Source organism: Crocodylus siamensis, chromosome 1, assembly GCF_052110815.1.
Source record: "Crocodylus siamensis isolate JL-2025a chromosome 1, ASM5211081v1, whole genome shotgun sequence".
Lineage (NCBI taxonomy): Eukaryota > Metazoa > Chordata > Crocodylia > Crocodylidae > Crocodylus > Crocodylus siamensis.
The window spans coordinates 345,791,533-345,815,720 of record NC_143395.1 but is presented as its reverse complement, the minus strand read 5'-3'; the positions used below and the strand labels follow the sequence as shown (position 1 = coordinate 345,815,720).

Sequence of the window (24,188 nt, the reverse complement as noted above, 5' to 3'; positions counted from 1 at the left end):
ACTCATTGACTGCTGTCAGGCAGAGGGGCAATCCTTGCTGCACCCCAGAGCCCCGTGCTGCATGGGGTGCTCTGTCACGAGCCCCCACCTCTGCCCACTGTCCGACCCCTCCACTCCATGGCTGACCTGCCCAGCCCCAGATCCCTGTTCTTTAAAAAAAATAAAAAATTCCCGACTCACCAGCTGCTGCAGTGGCCATCAGGACCTCTGGGTGCTTGTGGAAGAGCCCCCGATGCAGCACAGGGAAGTGGGGCAGTGGGAATCACCCCCCCACTTGGCAGGAACTGGTGAGTTCAGGGCTTTTTTTTTAAAAGCTAACACTGAGGCTAGGAGGGGCAGCTATCGGGGGCTGGGAGAGTAGGTGGGGGTTGGGGGACTTGTGGCAGAGGTCCCAAGAAGCATCAAGTAGCAAGGGAAGCGGGGATCGCCCCCCCACCTGGCAGCAGCTGGTGAGTGGGGACTTTTTTTTTTAAGAGCCAAGAGCTGGTGCCAAGCAGGGGATGGGGCTTGTCACAGAACCCCCCATGAAGTGTGGGCCAGTGGCGATTACCCACTGGCTTGGCAGGAGCCAGTTGGTTCCGGGCTTTTTCTTTTTTTTTTTTTAAAGAGCGGGGAGCTTGGGCCAGGTGGGGCAGCCATTGATGGGACTGAGAGAGTGGGCAGGGGTGGGTCCTGTCTGATCAGGAGATTTGACCCATTCAGCAGTGGCCAAATGTCTGAATCTGATTTGGCTGAATTGGTCCAGGACAATGGTTCAAATCACCAAATCAAATCACTGTCCCCCAAATTGGCTGAATCCAAAGTGAATACTAGCCACTTTGCACAGGCCTAATGCAAACCCTTTTCTATTTTTTTTACACTTGATGGGCTCTGCCTCATATAGTTAAGGTTAAATCTAGAAACACTCCCACCTCATTCCTTATCCCCCACCTTCCATGTCTCTTGGTACAGTCCTCAAGGTCATTAAATGCTTCCACTATGAAAATATAGCTCTCCACTGTATGAATGATGCCTTCTGACAGTGTGTCATTAGCAGACACACTGTCAAAGATCCTGGTTTTTTCTGCGCGCACACACACACACACACACACACACATATATTAGTGCAAGAACTGGAAATTAGGTAAGGAACTGGTTGAAAGGGAGATGATGATTGCGTTTCTGGAGAAACTATCAGATAGAAGAAGGTTACCTATTGAGTTCTATAAGAATCAGTGCAGAAAAAAATTTTTTTTTTTGCCTGCTTTCTTTGAGAAGGAAGAAAAGGGTAATCATAACCAGGGATTCTGGTTTTCTCTGATTCAAAAAAAATTCCAAATTTTCGGATGAAAAAGGAATCCCAAATCCACATTTTTTCATGATTAAAATGAAACTTCACTATATAGATTCATTTCCCATGTCCCACCATGGGACAGGGATTCAGTGCTGGGCTCTTCTCTGTTCACACACCATTACTGAGTATATATATATAGTGACGTTTCATTTTAATCACAAAAAAATGTGGATTTGGGATTCCTTTTTTATTCAAAAATTGGGGATTTTTTTAAAATCAGAGAAAACCATGATCCCTGGCTATGATTACCCTTTTCTTCTTTCTCAAAGTAACCAGTATTTTTTTATTTTCTGGACTGATTCTTATAGAACTCAACAGGTAATCTTCCTCTATCTGATAGTTTCTCCAGAAGCACAATCTATCATAATCTCCCCTTCAACCAGTCCCTTACTTAATTTCCACCATTCTCTCCAAGGCTAAATACAGACAGACAAAAAATCCAAGGCTGAATCGATTCATTCTGCAGGTTAATCTGAGCTGTGTAGATTGAGCCCATAAGCTCAACCAACATTCACTTTGAATCTGAAATGCAGCCACATGCCTGCAGTGGCCCAGGCCAGAAACCAGGGGGCAGTAGAGCATGCCTCCCTGCTCAGCTGGAGCAGACATCTTGGGCCAATGCTAGCCTGCCCACTCTGCAAAGGGGTTTTGCAGGGGAAGTGCAAAACATCTTGGGATACTGGGGCACTATAAGTTAACTTGAATCGAGAGTGGATTTGGGATAGAAGTTCAATAAACTAATTTAACCTAAGTCAGCTAAGTCTGACAGTACATCCATCTAGGTTCATCTTAAACCAGTTTTAGCCATTTTGAATTCAGTTTATGTGCACTGAACTTCTGTTGTGTTACAGAGTGGAACCAGTTTCCAATCACTTATACCAGTTTGTTTGTAATTTCTGTCCCTAGCTCAATTGAACTAATAATTTTCAAAGCCAAACATGTTGAAGCTAAACTTTATTAGATTTACTTCACATTCTATAACTAGAAAATCAGTTATATCATCAAAGAAAGCAGCAAAGAGAGCATGTTTGTCTCTTTCCATTGAATCTATTTATTTTGGCTTTATGTCACAGCTTTTGGCCAAGGAAATGCCTGGGCACCAGACTCAGAAGCAGCAATAGGTCTGCTATACAATTAGTAAACAACATATTGCAGCCTCTGATCTACAGCGTTAAACGAGCTCTTCCAGAACCATTCATGGAGATAAAATCAAGTTTTGACTGAATAAATCAAGAAATGAAGCTGACTAAATAAAAAGTATGCTTCAATAACCAAGGTTTTGATTTTGTTTTGTTTTGTGTTTTGTTGACTTTTTTGTTTGTTTGTTGTTTGTTTTTTTGCTGTTCTATCATCTTTAGTAATTGTCTTTATTAATTTTAACTATGGCAGATAAATCATTTTCACACAGAAGTATGATATGCAAGCTGAAAATATTCCTTCTAAGTATTTGAAATGTTTTCTGATACATTACGGCAATACTTCTGTGTTCTATTTTTAAATGAGATTTGATGAAATGTTATCATTTTCTGAACATCTTTTATCTTTCCAGCTGCATTCCTTGTATGGCATGAATTTCAGAGAAACTGCCTGGCATATGGCAAGTGACCTAGTATATACCATCTGAGTGATAGTGAAACAACGCAGTAGTTATAAAATTATTGTCCATACCTTAACACAAAAAGGTTCAAGTCCATTGAGATGTAATGAGAAGTTACTTATGAATAAATCTGTTGTGAGTTGGGAGAGCTTTCATTCTTTACTTCTGTCATACACTCAAAGGAAAACATAATTTCCCTTCCATTTTACTTTAAAAATGTACATTTCTTCTGTTGAAAATGCCTATCTGAGGATAATAAAGGAAGCATCTGATGAATGTATGAATGACTGTTGCTGGAATAATTTTCATCGTTAATTTTCAGCATTTCCGGCCAGAGAGAAGAGATAAACTTCCCACTTAAATGGTTCTTTTTTTATGTGCTTCTTTCTCCATGTCTGTTTGTATGAGCCTCCTAAAGCAATTTAGATGACCTTCAGGGAGAACTATATTTCTAACTATTCTGTTTCAAGGCCGGGGCTACCCTGCTATGCTTTATTTATTCCTTTATTGTAATGAAATGGGGAAGGAAGGAAGCACAGGTGTTAAGGAGCTACTACAGTTTCTCTACAGTTCAGTGTTAAACCTAGCTTCTTATTTCCTACTCAGAGTATCCATTTCTCACAATCTTCTGGTAATTTATTATTTTGACCTTTACATATATGCCCGCCAATTTTAGAGGCAAAGTTTAGAAGAGGCCACTTGTGTAACACAGCTACATAGCAATTATACTTCAGTGGAAAGCAAGTTTCATCTTTTCTTGTTCCTTTCCAGAAATTCTATTAAATGGGTTTGCTGAAAAGTGCAGAACTTTTGTGAAGGGTCCAATATGTAGATGACATTCTGTCACTATGGTAGTCAATGGGGATTTTGCTTCAGTAAGGCTAATTTTTTACCTTTTTTGAGTTTTAACTGATGTCATGGCAACATGTCCTTATGTTTGAAAGTTTTATTATTGGTACATTATTACATATGCAAATAACCATACTGATATGCAAATACACATCTTGTTCAGCAGTGCATAAGAAACATATACAATTTATATTCAGAGCCACATGCATGGGTTTTTTTAGGTATTTGACCTTTATGGAGAGGGTCATTTTAGTAGGTCTTGTCTTTGCTGGTTGGCTGCTTGTACTCATAAAAATTTTAAATGACATTCTTTTAAAGTAATAGTGCAATTAAAGCAGATATGTCCACTTGATCTATTCTAGACAATTTCAATGGCATTGTGCCTTGGTGAACGAAAGCAACATCAATTAAGCTACAGTTTTAGGGAGAATTTGACAACATAAAATCAGCTCCTAATGTAATGGATGAGAACTATTATTTGAGGATATAGTATCAAAAATTAAATGAGACTGTATTCATGGGGAATATTTATAATAAGACTTGTCTTTCCTTATTCAATATTATTCCTTTTCAAGAGTAGACACATAGGTTGACAAGACTGTGGAGAAGAGAATAACACTTTTAATTTCTAAGCCCTTAATTATTTCAAGTTCATGATTTGAAAACAGGAGGTGGAGGGGAGAAGATGATAATTACCAAGCATTCTGGCACTGTCAAAAAGAGACATGGTTTACCCAGAGAAGAAAATAAAAACAAGACTGTATGTTGCACTTTAAAATTTCCAAAATATGCTTTGGAGCACTGAGGCACTTTTTGATCTCAGTGACATCAGTATATAGGCACGAGCTAATTGAACTTCACAGCTCCTCTGGGGGAGAATTTGATAAGTATTATTATCCCATTTACAGAAGGTAGAAATGAGCCAGAAAGGTGAAGTGACTTGCCTAAGGACACAGTTTATGATTACATAGTCAGCTAATCATCCTCACATACACTATACTGCATTGCCCTGGTTGGGCTAATTAGCATGGTAGTGGCTTAATTGACTCAATAAGAACATAAGGCCTGCCATTTACTAGGTCCAACTATAGGTCTATCTTGCCTAGTATCCTGTGTTACACAGTGGCAGGAGGTGGATGCTTAAAGGGAAAGTGAACAGGGTATGACCAGAGTTTTTCCCCTGTTCCTCTCCTACTTCCAGCTTCCAGTATTTAAGGTCTAAGAAGTTTTGACTCATGCTCAAAAGCTGATAATGCATTTTTACTTCCAAGAACTTGCCCAATACATTTTTGCACCTGGCTAAACTGTCAGCTTCCACAACATCTTGTGGTAATGAGTTTCACATTTTAAATAAATGCTGTGGGGATGGAAAAAACTTTATTTTGTTAATTTCAAACTTACTACCCACTAGATTCAATGTATGACCCCTAGCTCTTGTACTGTACGAGTTAGTACACTTTCCCTTTGCAAACTGGTATTTTGTAAGCCCTTATTACAGCCTTCTTCAAGTGCTTCTTTTCTAAATCACTCAACAACAATAATCAGATTGTCAGAAGAGATGTACAAACAGAGCTATACTGTTTCCAACATAAGTAGTAGCCTAGCTGTGGCCATGCAATGAGCTTGAGGAGCATAATGAGCATAATGTTCTGGAGCATTATGAGGTTACCATGTAAACATGAACATGTCCAGTTCATGACAGAGAGAAAATCTGAACTAAGGTTAATCTCACTCCGAAATATGCATGCTTCCATCTCATGTTATCTAAAGCCCTATCCACACATTACACTTATAGCATGACTAACCAGTTAATCACACCTTAAACTGTGACTCAGCTACACATTCAAACAATTAATGGCATGATAAAACAAGCAATAAACTACAAAGTTATTCCACAAACAATATGGAATAAGTTTGTAGCTTGTTTTTCCCACACCATTAATTGAATGTGTACTTGTGTCTGGGAGCCCCATGAACTGAGGGGCTCCCAGCCACAGGGTGCACCATTCACCTCCAGTCTCACAGGTAACAAGGCTTGCAGTGGTGTCAATATTCTTATTCCCCACACTATGAGCTTCCTCAAGCTGCAAGGTTCAGAGCAGAGAGAATAATGCCATTGCTGCAAGCATAGGCAATGCATAGGAGGGGCATGGGGGGGCACATGCCCCTTCGAGATTGGCTGCCACCAAAGCCGCCACTGGCTTCTTTCAGTTGTTGCCACCCCCACTCCCCTCACTGCCAATGCAGCAACTGTTGGCTGTGGGCAGTCCCCACTATCTTCCTGCTGCTCACTACTCCCCTGCTTGCTGCCAACACTGCCACAGCCTCCAGCGGGTGGTCCCTGCTCAGCCCTCCCTCATTGCCAATGCCACCGTGGCCATCTGTGGGTGGTCTTTGCTCGCAGCTCCCATAACCCCGCTGCTGCCACTGCCGCTGCAGCCTGTGGGTGGTAGCCATGCCCCCCCAGCCTCTGAGGGTATGTGTCATTCATGGCTGCAAGCCTCATCAGGTGCAGGACTCCAGGTGGGGGTAACAGGGAGAACACTGCTCCCACTGCAAACTCCACAAGCTTTAGGGGTCACACCTGGGGCAGCGGGAATAATAATGAAATGAATGCTAGATACTATTGCACCTCTACATACATGTGCAGAGAGGCCCTAGAATAGAGTGATGTTACTCAGGGTTTAAATCACCAAAACTGGCATTATTTAACTAAAGCCTATACAACCCTACACATACAGGTAGGATTGTATATGTGCACATGCATACATGTCATTATTACTTCTTCTATATTACACAGTTCTGCATGATTTTAAGAGACTTTCCCCATGGAAAAGTTTAAAGTAATACTCTCATGTTTCTGGGAAAGAGAAGGTTTAGCTGAAGAAAAGACCAAAAATCAAGAATAAAACCCTCAAAATTCCTTGCAAACCTGTCCCATCTCATAATGACAATGCCCCCAAAGCAACTTTGGGCTTCCTTCTCCTGTGATTGGACAAAATCCACATGTAAGCACCAGTAACTGGTGTTCTTATTTGTAAAAGTGAACTTACAATTTCTCTTTAGATGCCATTTATGAAGAGCTTGAGTTTGTGAATCTAGAAATACAACTGAGTTGCTGCATCTTTCCCCATAAAATAAGGCTGCATAAAGAACTTCTGGTAAAAGAAAGAGATGGAGTCCCCCTGATAAAAAATGTAGTCAGGAGTTTCTCAGAAGAATAAAGTTCTGGTATTCCATAAGTGTGTGCCTTCATTATTCAAATGGAAAACAGTTCCTCACTGTTTTAGCCTGACATAGAGGTGGAGAGGAAATTTACCATGTGAGGACATAACATATCAAGAAAGGAAGTAATTACCAGTTACTGATTTATTTCTGGGAGATAGGATAATTCTCCTATCTTTGTGTTCTACAAGCCCCATTTAGAAACAAATGTAAGTGGGAGGTTATTTTATTTATGTGTGAGTCAGTACAATTACATTTTGATTCAGGGATACAACCGAATAGTATAACATTACCTGTTTGTACTGTAAGTTTTAAATAAGTCTAGGTCCTTTTTTGGCCTCAAATGTGAAAATAAAAACACAATATAAATTTGATTTAATAATAACAATTAAAGTAACTACATTATTATCCATTTTGTCCACTGTCAAGAAGCTGTGGAAAAGGACAAGAGACCAGGCAAATATTCTCTGCTATGAATCTATTTTTTTCATTCTTCTTGGTAAAACTGCTGTACTCTTCCATCTGATAAGCCTATATCCTACAGCGGAAAAAATATGTTGCTCTCTAAATTTATCTCATATTCTTTCCTTTCTAAAACAGAATGGCAGAAGGGGGTTGGCAAATCAAGTTCTTACCTAGAGGAATACCTCTTCTTCCTTGCCATTCAACTTTTTATCCACCATCCTTTTTCACTAGCTTTGGGGGACTTTCCTAATAAAACAATCCTTTCTAATGTCTTTCCTATCTTAGTTCTAGTGGATGTTCTGTTTCCTCCACAAACTTTCCTTTTCCAGCTTCTTGGTTGTGCTGTTCTCACTCACTTTTTTTTCAAAGCAACTTGAGGGATTTCCTCTATCAATTTCAACAATAATATCTTGTTCAAAGTTACATTCCAGAGTTTGTTTTCCATCATGCTTAATCTTAGTCAATGCTTTCACCATGATTGATTTCCCTCTATACGTTGTAATGCTATTCTCCTTCAGTATCAGAGATTTTCTATTCAGCTTTTTCTCTTTCCTTTTTTCTTTCCAAACACAAATTCAGTCTCTTTCAGAAGTTTCCTTTCCTCTTTCCCCAACACTGCACAATTTTCTTTAGACCACCATTTTCCTTTTTTCCTCCTATTTAATCCTATTCCTAAGTAATCTTATCCATGATTAATTTTTTAAAACTTTAAGCCAGCAAATTTGTAAGTGATCAGTTGTATTTAAGTTTTCTTGGGACACCAGCTGAGGGCTGATTTTCAGAGGGCACATGTTTAACAGATACTGAAAATACAGGTCCTATTTCCACCTCTGAAAACTTCAGGTCTGTTACCAAGTGCACAGGCTTCCCCCACACACACACACACACCCCCACAGCTCAGCAATCAGCCACGGGGGTCATCAGGTGCCTCCCCCCCCATACCCAGGAGGCACCAGTTGCTGAGCTGGGAGCCCAGTGTGCTTCCCAGAAGACCCAGAAGTGGACCAGAAGAGCTCCTGTGGGACGTTTCATCCACCCCAGCATCTCAGAATTCACAAGCTGCCTGGTACCTTCAGGTATGTAGAAAAAAATTTAAAGCTGTGTCTATGTCCAAATCAATGAATCTCTCTGAATTATTCAGAGGGTTCCGATTTGATTCAGAGAGATTAAAGGGTCTCCTGATTCAATTCGGATTTGGAGATTAAGTCACCAAATCAGGCCAAATCTTCTCCAAATTGAATCAGGGACCGAAGCTTCGCACAGCCTTATTAACAGCTACTCAAGGCCAGCTGACCCTCACCCTGGTTCTGGGGCTGCTTTTAAGGAACTCCTCCTGCACTTGAACCTTGCTGCAAACTACTTGTCTCTAGTTCTAGAGCAGCTCCTGTCCTGGTAATGTCTTTAGCTGCTCAGGGTCCTGACCTTAATTTGGCTTGTTCCTGGATTTTAGCCTTGGATTTCCCTATGGTTTTCTTTTTCTGATTCCTAACCTTGACTTGGCTCTGTTTGTGGACCTCACCCTGTGTCCCTCAAATTTGGAAACTAGGCTCTGATTCCCAAATCCTGACTCTGACTTGGCATTTGGTTCCTGAATCTTGGCTCTGACCATGACCCCACCCTATAATCCCCAGTGCCACTTCTGGCTCTGGCCACTAGGTTAGACAGCCCAGTGGACCACAAAAACATCTGGCAACCAATAACACAAAGATAATGAATATCCACTTCCCCATCTCATAACTCTTTATTTCACTTTACCTCTGGGATATCCAACTCACAGTACATGGACATGCAGTATATGACGGTCAAGTATATATGGCCCTTAGGCTGCTTCACTCACTGCCACATGGCAGGGATATCTACATGTGCATATTAATACAAATGAATAAACTCCAGAGCTTATTGCTCCAGAGTTTATTGCTCCCGGGTGTGCCATCTGCATGTGCATCTGAGACAACAGCTCACTGAGCCAGGTCAGAGCAGCTATACCTGGCAGGGACTGGGAATCAGCCTGGGGGGTCAGCCTGGGAATCAGCCTGGGGGGACTGGGAATCAGCCTGGGGGGTCAGCCTACCAGCCCGGAGCTGCTCCCCTGGGCTCAATGTGCTATGGAAGGGCTGGTTGTGGCACAACGGTGTTTTACTGTGGGGCTAGCCAGCAGGCAGCCCCCAGAATGAAGCACCCTTGTGCCCCATCCAGCCAGGGCAGCATCTACACAAGCACTGATGCAGAGTAAACAACTTCATTTTCACAAGTATTTACAAGTACCCTCCTGCTATAGAGTTAATTAATTTACTTCAGCCTAGTAGGGGAGAAGGTATAGATGTGTGATGTTTACTGTGCAGCCGAGTAATCTACTGCTCAGCAAACTTCTCATGTAGATGCACCCAGAAAGTTAGAGCCCAGAGGTCTGCAAGCCTTTTGAATGGCAGGAGGGCCATATGTCTGCATGGTGCAGGGTAGGCAAACCACAATGTGATGCCGTAGCCTACACAGTGGGGAAGATCCCACTAGTTGTTCCTGCAGCATGCATTCTGTGTGGCCTGTGGCCCAGCATCACATGTGGTTCCCACCCATGACAAAGTAGGACAGCCATGCTTATTTCATCAGAAATCCAGCACTTTAAGAATGCAAAAGCTACACTGAATCCTCCACAATGAATGTTCCACCATAATGAAATATGGCTACCAAAATGCCTCAAATACACACAATGAAGTGTATAAATTTGTTTTAAACATGTCAAAAAGGTCTTTTTAATAGTGTTCTTGCTTGTTTATTACTAAAACATGAAGTAGAAAAAACCCTGCCTTTTTCCTTGGTCTGTCAGATATTTAAGTATTTACTAAATTGGTTGGATAAATTGTTCTCCAGCTAAGAATATTTTTCCATTATTCACTATGGTGTGTATTTAATATCCTACTATTGGTAATTCAAAGAATGTTTTTTGCTTTGTGGCTAAAGGTCTGAAACTTTGTAAACAAGTGAATTATTAGCAACTAACCATAAATAACATATAATAGCATTCACTCAGCTCTTAATTACCATATAGTTGTATAATCAATAATGACACAAAAATTCAAAAGGAAGAGATACTCAGAATGAGAAAATTTAATTTTGCCCATGAATCACATGTTTAGTTTAGCTCTGACTGGCCAGAGGCAGGTTTCCATTTATTTCATCTTCTGGAAATGCTGCCTTCAGACAACAAAGGCCAGATGCTTTAATTTTTTATTACAGTAACATTCAGAATACCTAAACAGCAAGTCCCATTGTCAGAGGTCCTCTCTGCATGTTATAGTTACTATATAATTAACTGGTTAATTGTTCAATTAACTGAGAACAGTTACATGTGCAAAGTATTTTTCAAGCTATAAAAAGGTCCAACAAGCTGTAAAGTTAGACCTTGAAAATGCGTAGTAATTTTATATCTGGTGACATCCAGCTTTAATTCCCACGTGTAACAGGGTCTGTCTCTGTGGCTGGGAGCTCCCAGCTACCGGGGTGCACCATGCACATCTGGAACTGGGAGCCCTGCAGCTGAGGGGAGTCTCATCCCCAGCAGCTGTGGAGTCTGGGTCACAGTACTATGGGGTGCTGCCAGGACCCAGTGTCTGCAGCTGCAGGACAACCCCACACACCCCCGGGCTGGGAGATGCCAGTGGAGTACCACCATAGCTGGAAGATCAGTCTCCCCCTGCATTGGCAATAAGATGCAATGGGATTTAATGCACAATCCTACAATCATATCTCCTTTCATGCACGTATGGCATGGCAGATTTCATTGCACCTTTACCTGCACATGTAGAGGGGCCCAGAGAGGGAACTCTAGGAGTTGGGTAATTACAGTCTGCAGAAGAGAAATGACACCTACAGTATATAGGTTTCCCTTGCTTTATGCTTTACATGAGTTCCTGAAAAATGGCACATAACTCAAATTTACAAAACGGGAACACATTTTGCAATGTAATAAACAGGGATACGTTCCAAGACCTCACCTGTACTGACCCCCTGACCCATTTCTACCACTTTTACAAGACAATTTTGGTGCTCACCAACAGTAGACAGTACACACAAGCACAGGGTGGTGTGGACGTTACTGTAATGGGGATGGCAACTACAGAAACACGTGTCACAGACATCGAGCAAGAAGCACAGATCTGCACAGAAGACTATGTTTTGGTGTGCGTCACTCCCACAATTCACTGCACAAAGCAGCTGACTGTGTGCTTCCACCACCCGATCACATAAGAATGAATTTACCTAGCATATAATGATTTTTTTGTATAAAAAGGGCCATTGCATAAGACTGAATATGCACATACAGAACACACATAAAGCAAGGGAAACCTATAGATGAAATGAGGAGACTGACATCATATCCAGAACAACACTTTGAAAGTATCCTCACAAATCTCATGAAATTGTCTTGTACACATGGGGATCTCAACTCTGTGTACTCAGGTCCTTAAACATCAATACTGAACTTACTGCTTAAAGTACAATGGAAAGAATATATTTTGATTTGTTATCTATTATCAGTATAACATACAGAAAAGACTGTATATTCACCGTAAATAACATGCTATATTACGGTATATGATTTTACAACCATATTATTAATCTAATTGAAAAATATAGGAGGGGTTAACAATATAAGATTACCCTACTCACTTGCCATTTAATGCTGCCACTCCAACAGTGCTTCTGGCAGTTGACATACTTGCCACAAATGTCCATTGTTGACTTTGTGGGTCCCACCTCTCAACTGTATTCAAATAGCTCCAACCATCATGGCCCCCCACTGCATAAATGGGTCCTTCAAGTACTGTTATGCCTAAAATGGAAAAAAAAAAGGAGAGAAGACAAGAATGTTTTCCTCCTGCCACTGTAATTTGTAATTAATATTTTTTCATAACAAACCTAAAAATATATATATTCATATGCAGAAATGACAATTTTAAAACTGTTTCAAGCTTCAGTTAATAAAGAATTAAAGAATATGAATATAATTAATGCCCATTACTATAGCATTATAGAGAATGCATCTTTTCAAACAAACCTGATTCCATTCTTTTGAGGGGATTAAAATACAGCTGATAACAGAACCACTGAATAGATGCAATATACTTAGACTGTTGTAAAATGTTTGACATGACATTCTGATAAAAAAAATAGCTCTCTGAAAAGTCAATAATCACACAGTAACTACATTAAAAATTGGCCAGCTGGTCATATCTCAAATAAAGTATTCATCCAAAAGAAATGATCTTCAAATGGCTTTGTTTCTAGTGCAGTTATACAGAACTGGAATTAAGCCTGATACTATTAAACATCTTTATCAACGATTTGGAAGAATATATAAATTCACTGCTGATAAAATTTGTGATACTAAGTTTATTGGATTGGTAATAATGATGAGAACAAGGAGACCATATAGAGCGATTTGGATCTCTTAGGAAGCTCCTAGATCAAACAAAATACATTTTAACACAGACAAAAAGGTACACAACCTGAAACAAGGAATAAAGTTTGTACCTAAGAATGGGGAAACAATATCCTGGGAAGTAGTGCTTCCAAAAAGAGGAGACAAGTGGGTAACTAAGAGCTCCCAATATGTTATGGAATAAAGGGTCCAGTGAGGTTCTTGGATACATAAATAATAGAACAAGACAAGGTCATGTTAAAACTCCTGGTGGGTGCATCTACACCAGAATCTACATCACCATAGCAATGAGCTACTGTGCCATAACTTATTGCTACAGTGCAGTAGCAGCTAAAAATAACTGTGTGGTGATGGGACTGTGCTGGTTACTGCACAGTCATACAGTACTTGCTTAAGCGAGTACTACAAGTACTTGCTTGTAGTACAAGTACTTGCTTATAGTCCACTACATGTGTAGACGCTCCCTGTATAGCACTCGTTAGGCCATTACTGGAAAACTATCTTCAGTTCACATTTCTTAGGAGTTGGGGAAAAGAAATGAGGAAGCAGACAAAAAAGCCACAAAAAATATGGAAGGTCTGAAGGAGATTCCTTGATAGAGCTGTATTCATTTTAACTTTTCAAAAGGAAGATTGAAAGAGGACTTGAGCACAGTGTACTGTGATCCCCTTAACTGGGGGACAATACTTAATACTCTTTAACCTAATGGACAACAAAAGCATAAGAAAAATCAAAGATGGAGAGCTCAAGCCAAACAAATTTGACCAGGAAATATGGCAGGATTTTTTAACCGTGAGACTGTTTAATTTTAGGAACAAATACCCAGATAAGTGGTGAATTTTCCAGCCCTTCATGTCTTTAGCTCAAACCTGGATTCCTTTCTGGAGGATATGCCTTAGCCGGACATACATTCTCCTTAGTGAAAAGGTAACTGGGTAAAGTTAAATCGTCTGTGAGAGTCAAAAGACCACAACAAATGGTCCCTTTGGGCCTTAAACTTTGATTTCTTGATCCTGATTCAGTTTCATGTTAGACATTTTTTCCACATCTCATGTCATCTCACCCACTTCCCTGTGCCATTTTTCTATTATGCTGCATCCTAGTGAGGCTATATAGTAGACTGAATCCTTGATAAGGAGTTTCTTCACTGATACTGTCTCTAACTTTGGTTTCTCTCTAGAATTTTCTGTTCTAGCTCCTCAATTTTCCTCTGGTCCGAAGGCATTTTCCTACCATCTCTTCATCCTGGTTGAATGCATGTGACAATATGATACAGCACTAATTTCCCTGAGTCTTACTGTAGATAAGAATAATTGGAATTGCTATATTAAAAAGGCTTGTGGGCCATCTCATTCAGTATCCTAAGTAGTGGCCAGTTGGATGCTTCGGAGGAAGGTGCACAACACCTCACAATAGGCAGATGTAGAGTAATCTTCCCCCATAAAGTTATTATCCTGTTCTCTAAAAAGTATAGATTTCCCTAAGCCCTAAAACATAATGCCTAGCCTTTCCAAAATCTGTTTCTTAGCATTTACTATAACACTGCTGGTGTGTTCATGATCCCTGATATCCAAATACATACACAAAATGCCTCTTTGGATTGCCCTAAATTCTTTACCTTAATATAAGCCTCTGGTAGTGAGTTCCACAACATAATTATGAATTGTGTGGGCAAAAAAAATAATCAGTTTGAAATTTATTTTTAAATTTCATTGACTGGCTTCCTTTCTGGTGTCTTATGAAGCGAGAAGATTAATTCACATTTTTCCTTCTCTTGATTATGCACTATTTTATTTACCTTTATAATGTCCTTTCTTTGCCTCCTTTCTCAGATAAACCATTCTAATCATTTCATATTATTTTCTTCCTATCTTTTGTTGTTGATTTTCTCAGAGCTTCCTTAAATTCTAAAATATCCATATGGGATATTAGTATTCACAGTATTATAAATGAGGTAATTCAGCTGATATAATCACATTTTTCATATTCATTTAGTATTTCTCACATAGCCTAACACTTCTTTGCCTTTTTACCACAGCTCTGTACTAAGTAGAGGTTTTCATCTATGGCATCACATTATTTTAATCAGTGCAATTAATTTAGAACCCTGAGAGATATTTAAGTTATTCATTTTCCCCCTCTGTGTCCATTACTTTGCATTCATCAGCACAGAACATTGTGATGTCCTTTCCCCCAGCTCGGTTACAAAGTTCTAAGCTAGGTACAAACATTCGAAAAGCCTAAGGTGGAATTCATCTAAGTAATACAGTTTTCTGTACATGGCATAGTTTAGATTGGCAGTGAACAAAACACAAATTCACCCTTCGGGGGTGGCAAATCTTAGACCAGGTTCCACCATTTTTAAACCAGTTTATGTGTGCCAAACTTCTGTTCTGTTATAGGTATAGACTGGTTTCCAATCACTTATGTCACTAAAAGTGTTATCTCTGTACCTGGCCCTAAAATTCAATATGGTCCTTTCTTGGATTCAACTAACCTAAATAACTTTGTTGTCTGTGAATTTTGCTACCATTTCCAGAGATGTATTAGTATTTAATTCTAGGCTGACTCAGGGTTAGTCTAAAACTGCTCCCTGCCCCTCCCCCCTTTCCCTCCACCAATACACATCCTGGCAAAAATCTAAATATAGATGCACTTCTACTTGCAAAAAGTCCTTAATTATTTCACTCTAGAGACTTGTATAAGAAATTCAGCAACATGCTCTCTGCTCCTTATAATTCCTTAATCAAACTAGATGCTCAAGTTGTGGATCATTGTGTTTTAAAATGATACACAAATAGAACTTTGTAAAATAGAATGTCATCTGATTTCTGCACATCATAACTTTACTTTGAACTGTTCTGAAAGGTGTTGTATTAAGGTCTTGAGACCAGGAAACCAGCCCATTTATACTAAATAAAACCCAAGATTGCTAAATCTAGATTGCATTTATACCCCTAATTATATTTCTTTATTTGTATCCAAGTGTTTGAGGTAAATTGGAAGACTGAATAACAATTTCATTTGTGAATACCCTGTTGATATTCATAGATAGAGCTGTTGTGCATGTAAATAACTTGATTTCAAAACTAATTTGAGTGAGTTATTAGTCAGTGGTAGGAAGGATGACAGAACTGGATGAATTTAAACTTTTTCCAAGATCTATTTAGGTGGCATTTATTTTGGACACTGTCAGTAGGAGAAGAAAAGAAAGAGTAAAAAAATATGCAAGATTTAGACTACATAATATTATCTGAAACCGGAAACAAAACAGCCCTTCAGGAAAAATATGAATCGTCATAGTAGTTCTAGCTATTTTTGTACTTTTCCCTAATCCATGAGATATTTTTTTGGGTTTGTCATATTCTTTTTAATCATACAAGATTCAAACTGGAAAGCTGAAACTACTTGCATTTTCATGGCACACTACTCAATGAATACTTTCTTTGGACTGCAGGAAAAAAGCATGAATTTTGATTTTATGCTGTTCTTAGAGTCATCAGAGAGATGAGAAACTAATGGTAGCTAAGTGACAAACCAAATACTATTCCAATTTGTGAATGAAGGCAGTTAAATCTGATAAAGAGAATGTTTCACATTTCACTGATTTTTTTTTGTCTTGCTTATATTATCGTAGCTTTTGGTTCTAGTTTTTCCTATATATTCTATATATTGCCTTTAAATATTTTTTTTGCAAGTTAAGGAATGGTAGCTTCAATAAAAAAATCTCTTTTACACAAATGAGCAGATAGAAGCAGGACCAGTAACAGTATAATCATTGCAAAAATAAATGTTAGCACCTTCAAAGAACTGCACATGGTAGACCAGGCTTGAATTAAAATGTAAAGGGAAAAGACCACTAAATGCTAGTTCATGGGCCAGAAGCCTGCATGTCAGGGGTGGTAGCATGTAGTTGATTCCAGTTTAGCACAAAGGCAAACTGTGTTGGCACTGGATGTATGACCCAGATAACTTGCTGCAGGTGGATGCAAACCCTCAGACCTACCATGACCTCTCCATTTGATAATAGGTGAATTTTATTGATACAGTGATAACAGTTAAGAATAATGCAAACAATTCTATACTATACCTACCAGTCCTAAAGCTGTCATCAAAGGGAAGGTACATCTGGCCAGTACACGAGCTTCACCCTGATACCATTTTGGTTGCCCTTCTCTGTATCTTTCCTAATTCTACTACAATCTTTTTGAGGTGTGGAGCCCAGAACTGCACACACTATTCAAGGTGTGGATACACCATGGATTTGTATAGTGGCATGCTGAGGTTCTGCATTCAGTTTTTAATTTCATTCTTCATGATGCCCAACATTTTATTGACTCTTTTGGTTGCTGCTGCACACTGGGCTGTTTTTAGAGAATTATCTACAATGACTCCAAAGTCTCTTTCCTGAGTTGTAACACCTTGTTCAGAACCTAGCAACATATAGTTGAGGGTATTTTTTCCACGTGCATTACCTTGCACTTGTCAACACTGAAGTTCATTTGCCCATTTTTCGCCCACTCACTCAGCTTGGCAAGATCTTTCTGCTGCCCCTTTCCATCAGTTTGGGACTTAGCTGCCCAGATTAATTTAGCATCATTTGCATCCCCATTTTTAAGTCATTAATGAAAATGTTGAACAAAATAAGGTCCAGCACAGATTCCTAGCAGATCCCCTCTTTGACCTCCCTTTATCCTGAAAACTGACCATTTAACCCTATCTTTGCCTCCTATCTTTTTACCAGTCCACAAAAGAACCTTCTTTCCAATACTGTGGCAATGTAGGGTTTTTTTAAGCCTTTGGGGACAGAGCTTGCCAAATGGTTTTTGAAAGTCCAAATATATATCCCACTTGTCCACATGCTTGTTAACACTGTTAAAAAAGGTCAAGCAGATTGCTAAGGCAGTGTTTTCCTTTATAAAAAACATGTTGACACTTCCCCAGCAAGACTATATTTGTCCATGTGACTGCTGATTTTATTCTGTATTATAGATCCCACCAACTTGCCTGAAATGGAAATGCAACTTGCTGGTCTGTAGTTCCTGAGATCACATCCAGAGCCTTTTTTTGAAGGTTTGTGTTATGTTGGCAATCTGCCAGTATTCTGGCACAGAGGCCTTTTGTAATGATAGGTTAAATACTTTTGCCAGCATTTTACAATTTCACCTCTGAGTTTCTTCAGAACTCTCTGGTGAATGCCAGCCAGTCCTGCTAACTTATTAGTATTTAGTTTATCAATTTGTTCTGAAACTTTCTCTGTCACTTCAGTGTGTTCCAACTTTTCAGACCCTCCTACTAGATCAGATTGATCTGGCATGGGAATCTCCCATGTCTGCTGTGATAAACACTGAGGCAAATAATTCATTTAGCTTCTCTACTATGGCCTTATCATCCCTGTGCGCAACTTTTACACCTTAGTCAGTTGAACCTTTTACAGTTTGGTCCCATTGATTCTCTAAATGGTTTCCTGCTTCTGCTATATTATAAAATGTTTTATTATGAATTTCAGTATCTCTTTCTAGATGCTCCTCAAGTTCTATTTTGGCCTATCTTATTTTGCTTTTTCACTTGACTTGCTCGCAGTTTGTGAGCTTTCCTATTTTCTTCATTTGATCACATCTTCCATGTTTTGGAGGGTCCCTTTTTGCCCTGAATGGCTGTCTTAGCTCTGCTATGAAAACATGCAAGGGTTTTATTGATTTGTGGTATACACCTTTTTTGATCTGTGGTATACACTTTTCCTGAGCCTCTTTTTAAACAGTTTCCAAGTTGGCTGCAGGCTTGCTTATATTTTTTGATTGTCCCTTTCAACTTCTTTATAGTTAACGTCCTCATTTTTGTGTAATTTCGTTCCTTAACGTTGTAAATTGGCATGATGGACTTGTTTGACTTACCTCCTCCTGCTAGAATGTGGACTGTAACCATGTTATGGTTGCTATTACACCTCAACAGATACCTCTTGAACTAGTTCCTATGTGTTACTCAAGCTAAGGTCTAAAATTGTTTCTCCTCTAGCAGGTTCCAAGGTGAGTTGTTTTAGAACATACAGAAATTGTATTTCCATGTCTTGCCCTGATGAGGTGTTTACAAAATCTACATGAGAATACTTGACGTTTCCCATTATTATTGCTTGCTCCACTTTTAGCAGCTTCTTTAAGCTCCCTGAGCATTTCATAATTACCTTCACCTTCCTGATTAGATGGTGGGTAATATAATCCTAGTACTATATTCTTTTTATTAATGGATGGAATTTGACCTACAGGGATTCTATGGTTTTTTTCCTTTCAGATAAGACTTTAATGTTGTTATTAGCTACGCTATTATTAACATAGTGCCATTCCTCCACCTGCACATCATACTCTGTTATTCTTGTATCCTTTTAGAACAGTATTCTATTATTACCCTTCCAGCTTTACCCAGGATGTGTATCCAAGGACTACTGGCATGGTTCTTTTGCTAACTATTGTGCCATATAGCACTATGATGAAGTACTCCACACTCCTCCACAACTTCTGAATACCTTCTGAACATAGCTGCATGTAATGTACCTGCAGCACCACACAAAGGAGGCTATATGACTTTCAGTGTATGAGAAGCAACTTGACTTGTTTCATAATGGTGCCATCCAGAGTGGTAGGTTGGTGACACAGACCATCTTAATAAGTGGATGGAGAGAGAATTTCTAATTGTAGAGGGCTCTTGACTAGCTGACAAAGGAAGAACAAAAGCCAGTAGTTCAAAGCTATGTATCTTGACAATTTCAAGTTAAAAACAAAACGGATGTTTTTAAAACTGAGGGAAATTAAGCATTGGAAAAGTTTACTAAGGGGTTTTATGGATATTTTGCCCCTCAGAATACTCATATCACTTCTGGATATATGTTAGAAAGATGCGCTCTACTTAACAAGAGGTATGGCCTCTAGGTAGGAATTATTAGGTGAAATTCTATGACCCTGAGGCCGAAGGCCAGAGTAGATGATCACAGTAGCCCCATCAGGCTAAAAAAATTGATGAATCTCTTTGCATTTGCCAAATTGTGGTTCAGTCACACTCCCATTGACTATGACATGCACTCTGTTATGACAGATGGGTGCAGCTGGTATTTCCTATGGCTGGAATTTGGCCAAATTTAACAGGTTAATAATGAAAAAAGTTGGTTTAGATAAATGCTATAAACCTCTATAGTGACAGTATAAAATATAAGTGCCTCAAGTTTAAAATGTAAGTGCCTTTTAGCATCATAACTCTGTGATAATAATTACTAGACCTCCAAAGGGAATTACTTAAATCACAGGTTCCTTTTTACCTCTTAAAAAAAAAACTCAATCCTCTCTTTCTTTTGCATTTTATAAGTATATGTATATTTTGTCACCACCTAGTTCATATTCCTTTTCTATTACTGATTCCTCTTATTCTCTCCACAGTTCATAGTATATGAATTTGGGGATGGTTCCAGAATGTAGTGGGTTACAACTTCGGGCTTCTTAAACAAGGCTTTTGCTCCCCCCACATCTCTTAGCAAGCCCCAGTAATAAACAAATAAAACAAGTAAACAATAAAAACTACAAGATGAACATGAGCCTACAATGCAATGCTGCAGTTAGTAAAGCAACCAAAACACTGGCTTGCATCAATAGATGCTTTCAAAGCACATCCTGAGACGTCATCCTCCCCTTGTACTCAGCCTTGGTGAGGCCGCAGCTGGAGTACTGTGTCCAGTTTTGGGCTCCACAATTCAAAAAGGATGTGGAGAAGCTTGTTTACATGAGTTCTTGGGACTGCAGCTTGTTGAGCCAGGTCAGAGCATCCTCAGCTGGAAGCCCAGATGGTCAGCCTGCCAGCCCAGTGCTGCTGTGACTTGGCTCAATGTGTTATGGAGGGGCTGGCTGGGACATGAGGGTGGTCCAATATAGAGCTAGCTGGCACCCTCATGAAGCACCCTTATGCCCCAGCCAGCCCCATCAGCATCTACACGTGTTTTGCGGTACACTAAATAACACTGCTGCAAGATATACTTGCTTTTATAAGTACTAACCTGCAGCACAGTTATTTATTCCCCTGTGATCTAATAGGTCACACATATAGATGCTGAGACTTTACTATGAAGCTAATTACGCAGTTTTACAGTAAGCATCTCATGTAGATGCACCCACTAACAGGTTAAACATGTAAGACAAACAGTACTTGCAGTTTAGCAGTATCACTTTAGCAGATTATGCTTGTTGAAGAGCAGGCTCATTTTTCTTGAAAAATAGAGACAAGAATTGTACACTGTATTTGAAACAATGATTTACCAGTGCTTTATTCAATTACATTAATACATACTTGTTTCAATGGGAGATAATTTACCTTATACATTCTAAGTCCACTTTTGCCTTTTTTGCAAACACATTATATATGTGACTCATATTTATCCTGTGATCAACTAATACACCAGGTTTTTCTCTGGTTCTGTCTGTTCCAACTGATCAGATCCAAGTTAATTTCAAATAGGAAGATTATACCATAACTTGCATGAACTTACACTTTGTGTGATTAAATTCCATCCCATTTTGGTTACTATAGTAATCAATGTCATCCAGCTGTTTCATACACCAATATTCTGTGTTAACAATGGCTGCCATCTCTATGTCATCAGCAAGTTCATTAGTCTGTGCCATTTTTGGTAGAAGTCAGGTTTGTTACTGAAAATATTAAATATAATCAGTCCTAAAACTGAACCTCAAGTATCTCTGTCAATAAAACTGGTCTCCATCCTGATGGTTCTGCTTTCAGGACCATCCCCTTTTCTTTCACTTTTAATTAGTTCCTTTTCAGCCTTATACTTGTTATTCTAATCCTCATTATTCTCCACTTCAGCAAGTTATATTGCACACAGTATTTTATTAATGTTTAACTGAAGTCCACAGGCAAACTAGTTTCTATACCACTCCAAGACCTTTCTTGATTGGAAATTGGTTTGCAGAGTATTTGCCAACAGAGCAGTAATATTCTGGATTATACAGCACTATTCTCTCAGTCTCTTGGAGGCAAAATTAGTAAGTATTATTACTACTAAAGTCAATGTAAAGAATTTTCATAAGGTTGAAGTAGAATCAGCAAATGTAAATTTGTGGAATTTTAGATGCATGTAAGGCAACATAAACATGGGGATGAAACATGATTATACAATCACAAAAATATATGAAAGAATATGAAATATTAATAACAAATACTTGTCCATGTTGATTGTAGCATCTTTACATTCTCTGTCAATGAAAGTGCAGCTTTAACTGTAGAGCTAAAGGTAAATGAATAGTAATTAAATCAACATTTTCAGTTATATTACTTCCTATTTACTCATTGCTGGGTTAAACAACATTATACCCTAATGATTTAATGCCTCATTATTTTGAATTCTCATTGCAGTATAGTTCACTTCAGAAATGTGGCTAGTCTCTGCAAGGATTAACTTAGCTCCTCTGCTTAATGTGAAAGTCCTGAATGCTAAAGTCTTAGAGCTGCACATGCTGTAAGAATATAAGAAGTCCTATACTAAGTTGGGCTAATGGTCCACCTAGCACAGTATTCTGTCTCCAATGGAGACTACACCTCCTTGGAAGCTGAAATTGGCAATAAGGAAGGGTGATTTGAGACCCTCTGGGTCAAGATACAGGGGAGACATGGCAATAGGGACCTAACTGTAGAAATATATTACAGCCCTTTGAATCAAGATGAGGAGCTAGATCTGGAATTACCCAGAGAATTGCAAGAGGCTGCAGAAGCAAAGGATATGGTAGTCATGAGTGACTTTAACTATCCAGACATCTCCTGGGAAGAACACTCAGCCAAATCTGACTGGTTGCATAGATTTCTTACTTGTATCAATGAGCTCTACCTTTCTCAGGAAGTGAATGGGCTGACCAGAGGAAATGCATTCCTAGATTTAGCTTTGGCCAAGGAGGATGTCCTGATGAGTGATCTGATGATAGAGGGTAACCTAGGCAACAGTGACCATGACATTATCACTTTCACTGTCCATCATGGGACTGGGAAATCTGTCAGTAAGGTACAAATTATTGACTTTAAAAAAGCTGACTTCAACAAGCTAAGGGCTTTAGTAAGTAATGCCCTATGGGATTATGTAGTGCAGGGAAAGAGTGTGGATGAAGAGTGGTCATTCCTCAAGGACACAAACCTCAGTGCACAGATGTTGTGCATACCTGTATGCAAAAAATTGGCACAGGGGCTGAGAGGCCATCTTGGCTCAATAGGGAAGTCACAGATCTTCTGAAAAAGAAAAGGGAGACTTATCAGTGGTGGAAGCTAGGAATAGGCCCCAAGGAGAACTACATAAGATTGTTCTACACCTGCACGGGGCAGATTAGAAAAGCAAAGGTGGTGACCTAATTCAGGTTAGTAACCGAAATCAAAGAGAGTAAGAAGCCCTTCTATAGGTACATATGTAACAGGAGGAAAACCAGTGGAAATGTGGGACCACTGCTTAATGCATCTGCACATCTGATCACTGACACCACGAAAACTGAACTCCTGAATGAGTACTTTGGATCTGTATTCCACCAGTCTAAAAGTGATAACCTAAATGCAAATATGACACAGAATAGTCACAGTAGTGATGAACTCATGACCCCCTAACAGTCAATGTAGAGCTGGTAAAAGAACAGCTAGAGAGCCTGGATATCTATAAGTCAGCAGGACCAGATGAACTCCATCTGAGAGTGCTGAATAACTAGCTGAAGTCATCATAGGACCACTGGAAAACCTCTTTGAGAATTAATGACATTAAGGAGAGGTCCCAGATGACTGGAACAGGGCCAGTGTTGTGCCCATCTTCAAGAAGGGGAGGAGAGAGGACCCAGAGAACTACAGGCCAATCAGCCTAACCTCAATCATAGGAAAAATCCTCAAAAAATTTCTGAAGGAGCCCATATGTGATAAGTTAGTAGAAGGCAAAATTCTGAATGATAGCCAGCATGGTTTTGTTGTAGGCAGATCATATCTGACTAACCGTATCTCTTTCTATGACCAGGTCACTCACCACCTGCATCATGGAGATGAGGTTGATGTAATTTACTTGGACTTTAGGAAGACCTTTGACTTGGTGTCCCATGAGGCTCTCCAGGTAAAACTTGGGCTCAGCAATTCACCCGTCAGATGGCTAGGAAACTGGCTGCAGGGTTGGACCCAGAGAGTACTAGTAGCCAGATCTGTGTCAATCTGGTGGATGGTAGCCAGTGGGGTCCCCCAGTGTTTGGTACTTGGACCAACATCTTCATCAG

At 39.4% G+C, this 24,188-nt stretch overlaps 1 protein-coding gene across 2 annotated transcripts in view; it reads right to left on the bottom strand.

Moving 5' to 3' along the window:
- Positions 1-24,188, bottom strand: part of KLHL1 (kelch like family member 1) — a 489,325-nt gene that overhangs the window by 59,380 nt on the left and 405,757 nt on the right. For both annotated transcript variants that reach the window (XM_090024576.1, XM_090024581.1), the window contains one exon: positions 12,138-12,300. In XM_090024576.1, the coding sequence (XP_089880702.1) occupies positions 12,138-12,300 (163 nt within the window). The remainder of the gene's footprint in view (positions 1-12,137; positions 12,301-24,188) is intronic.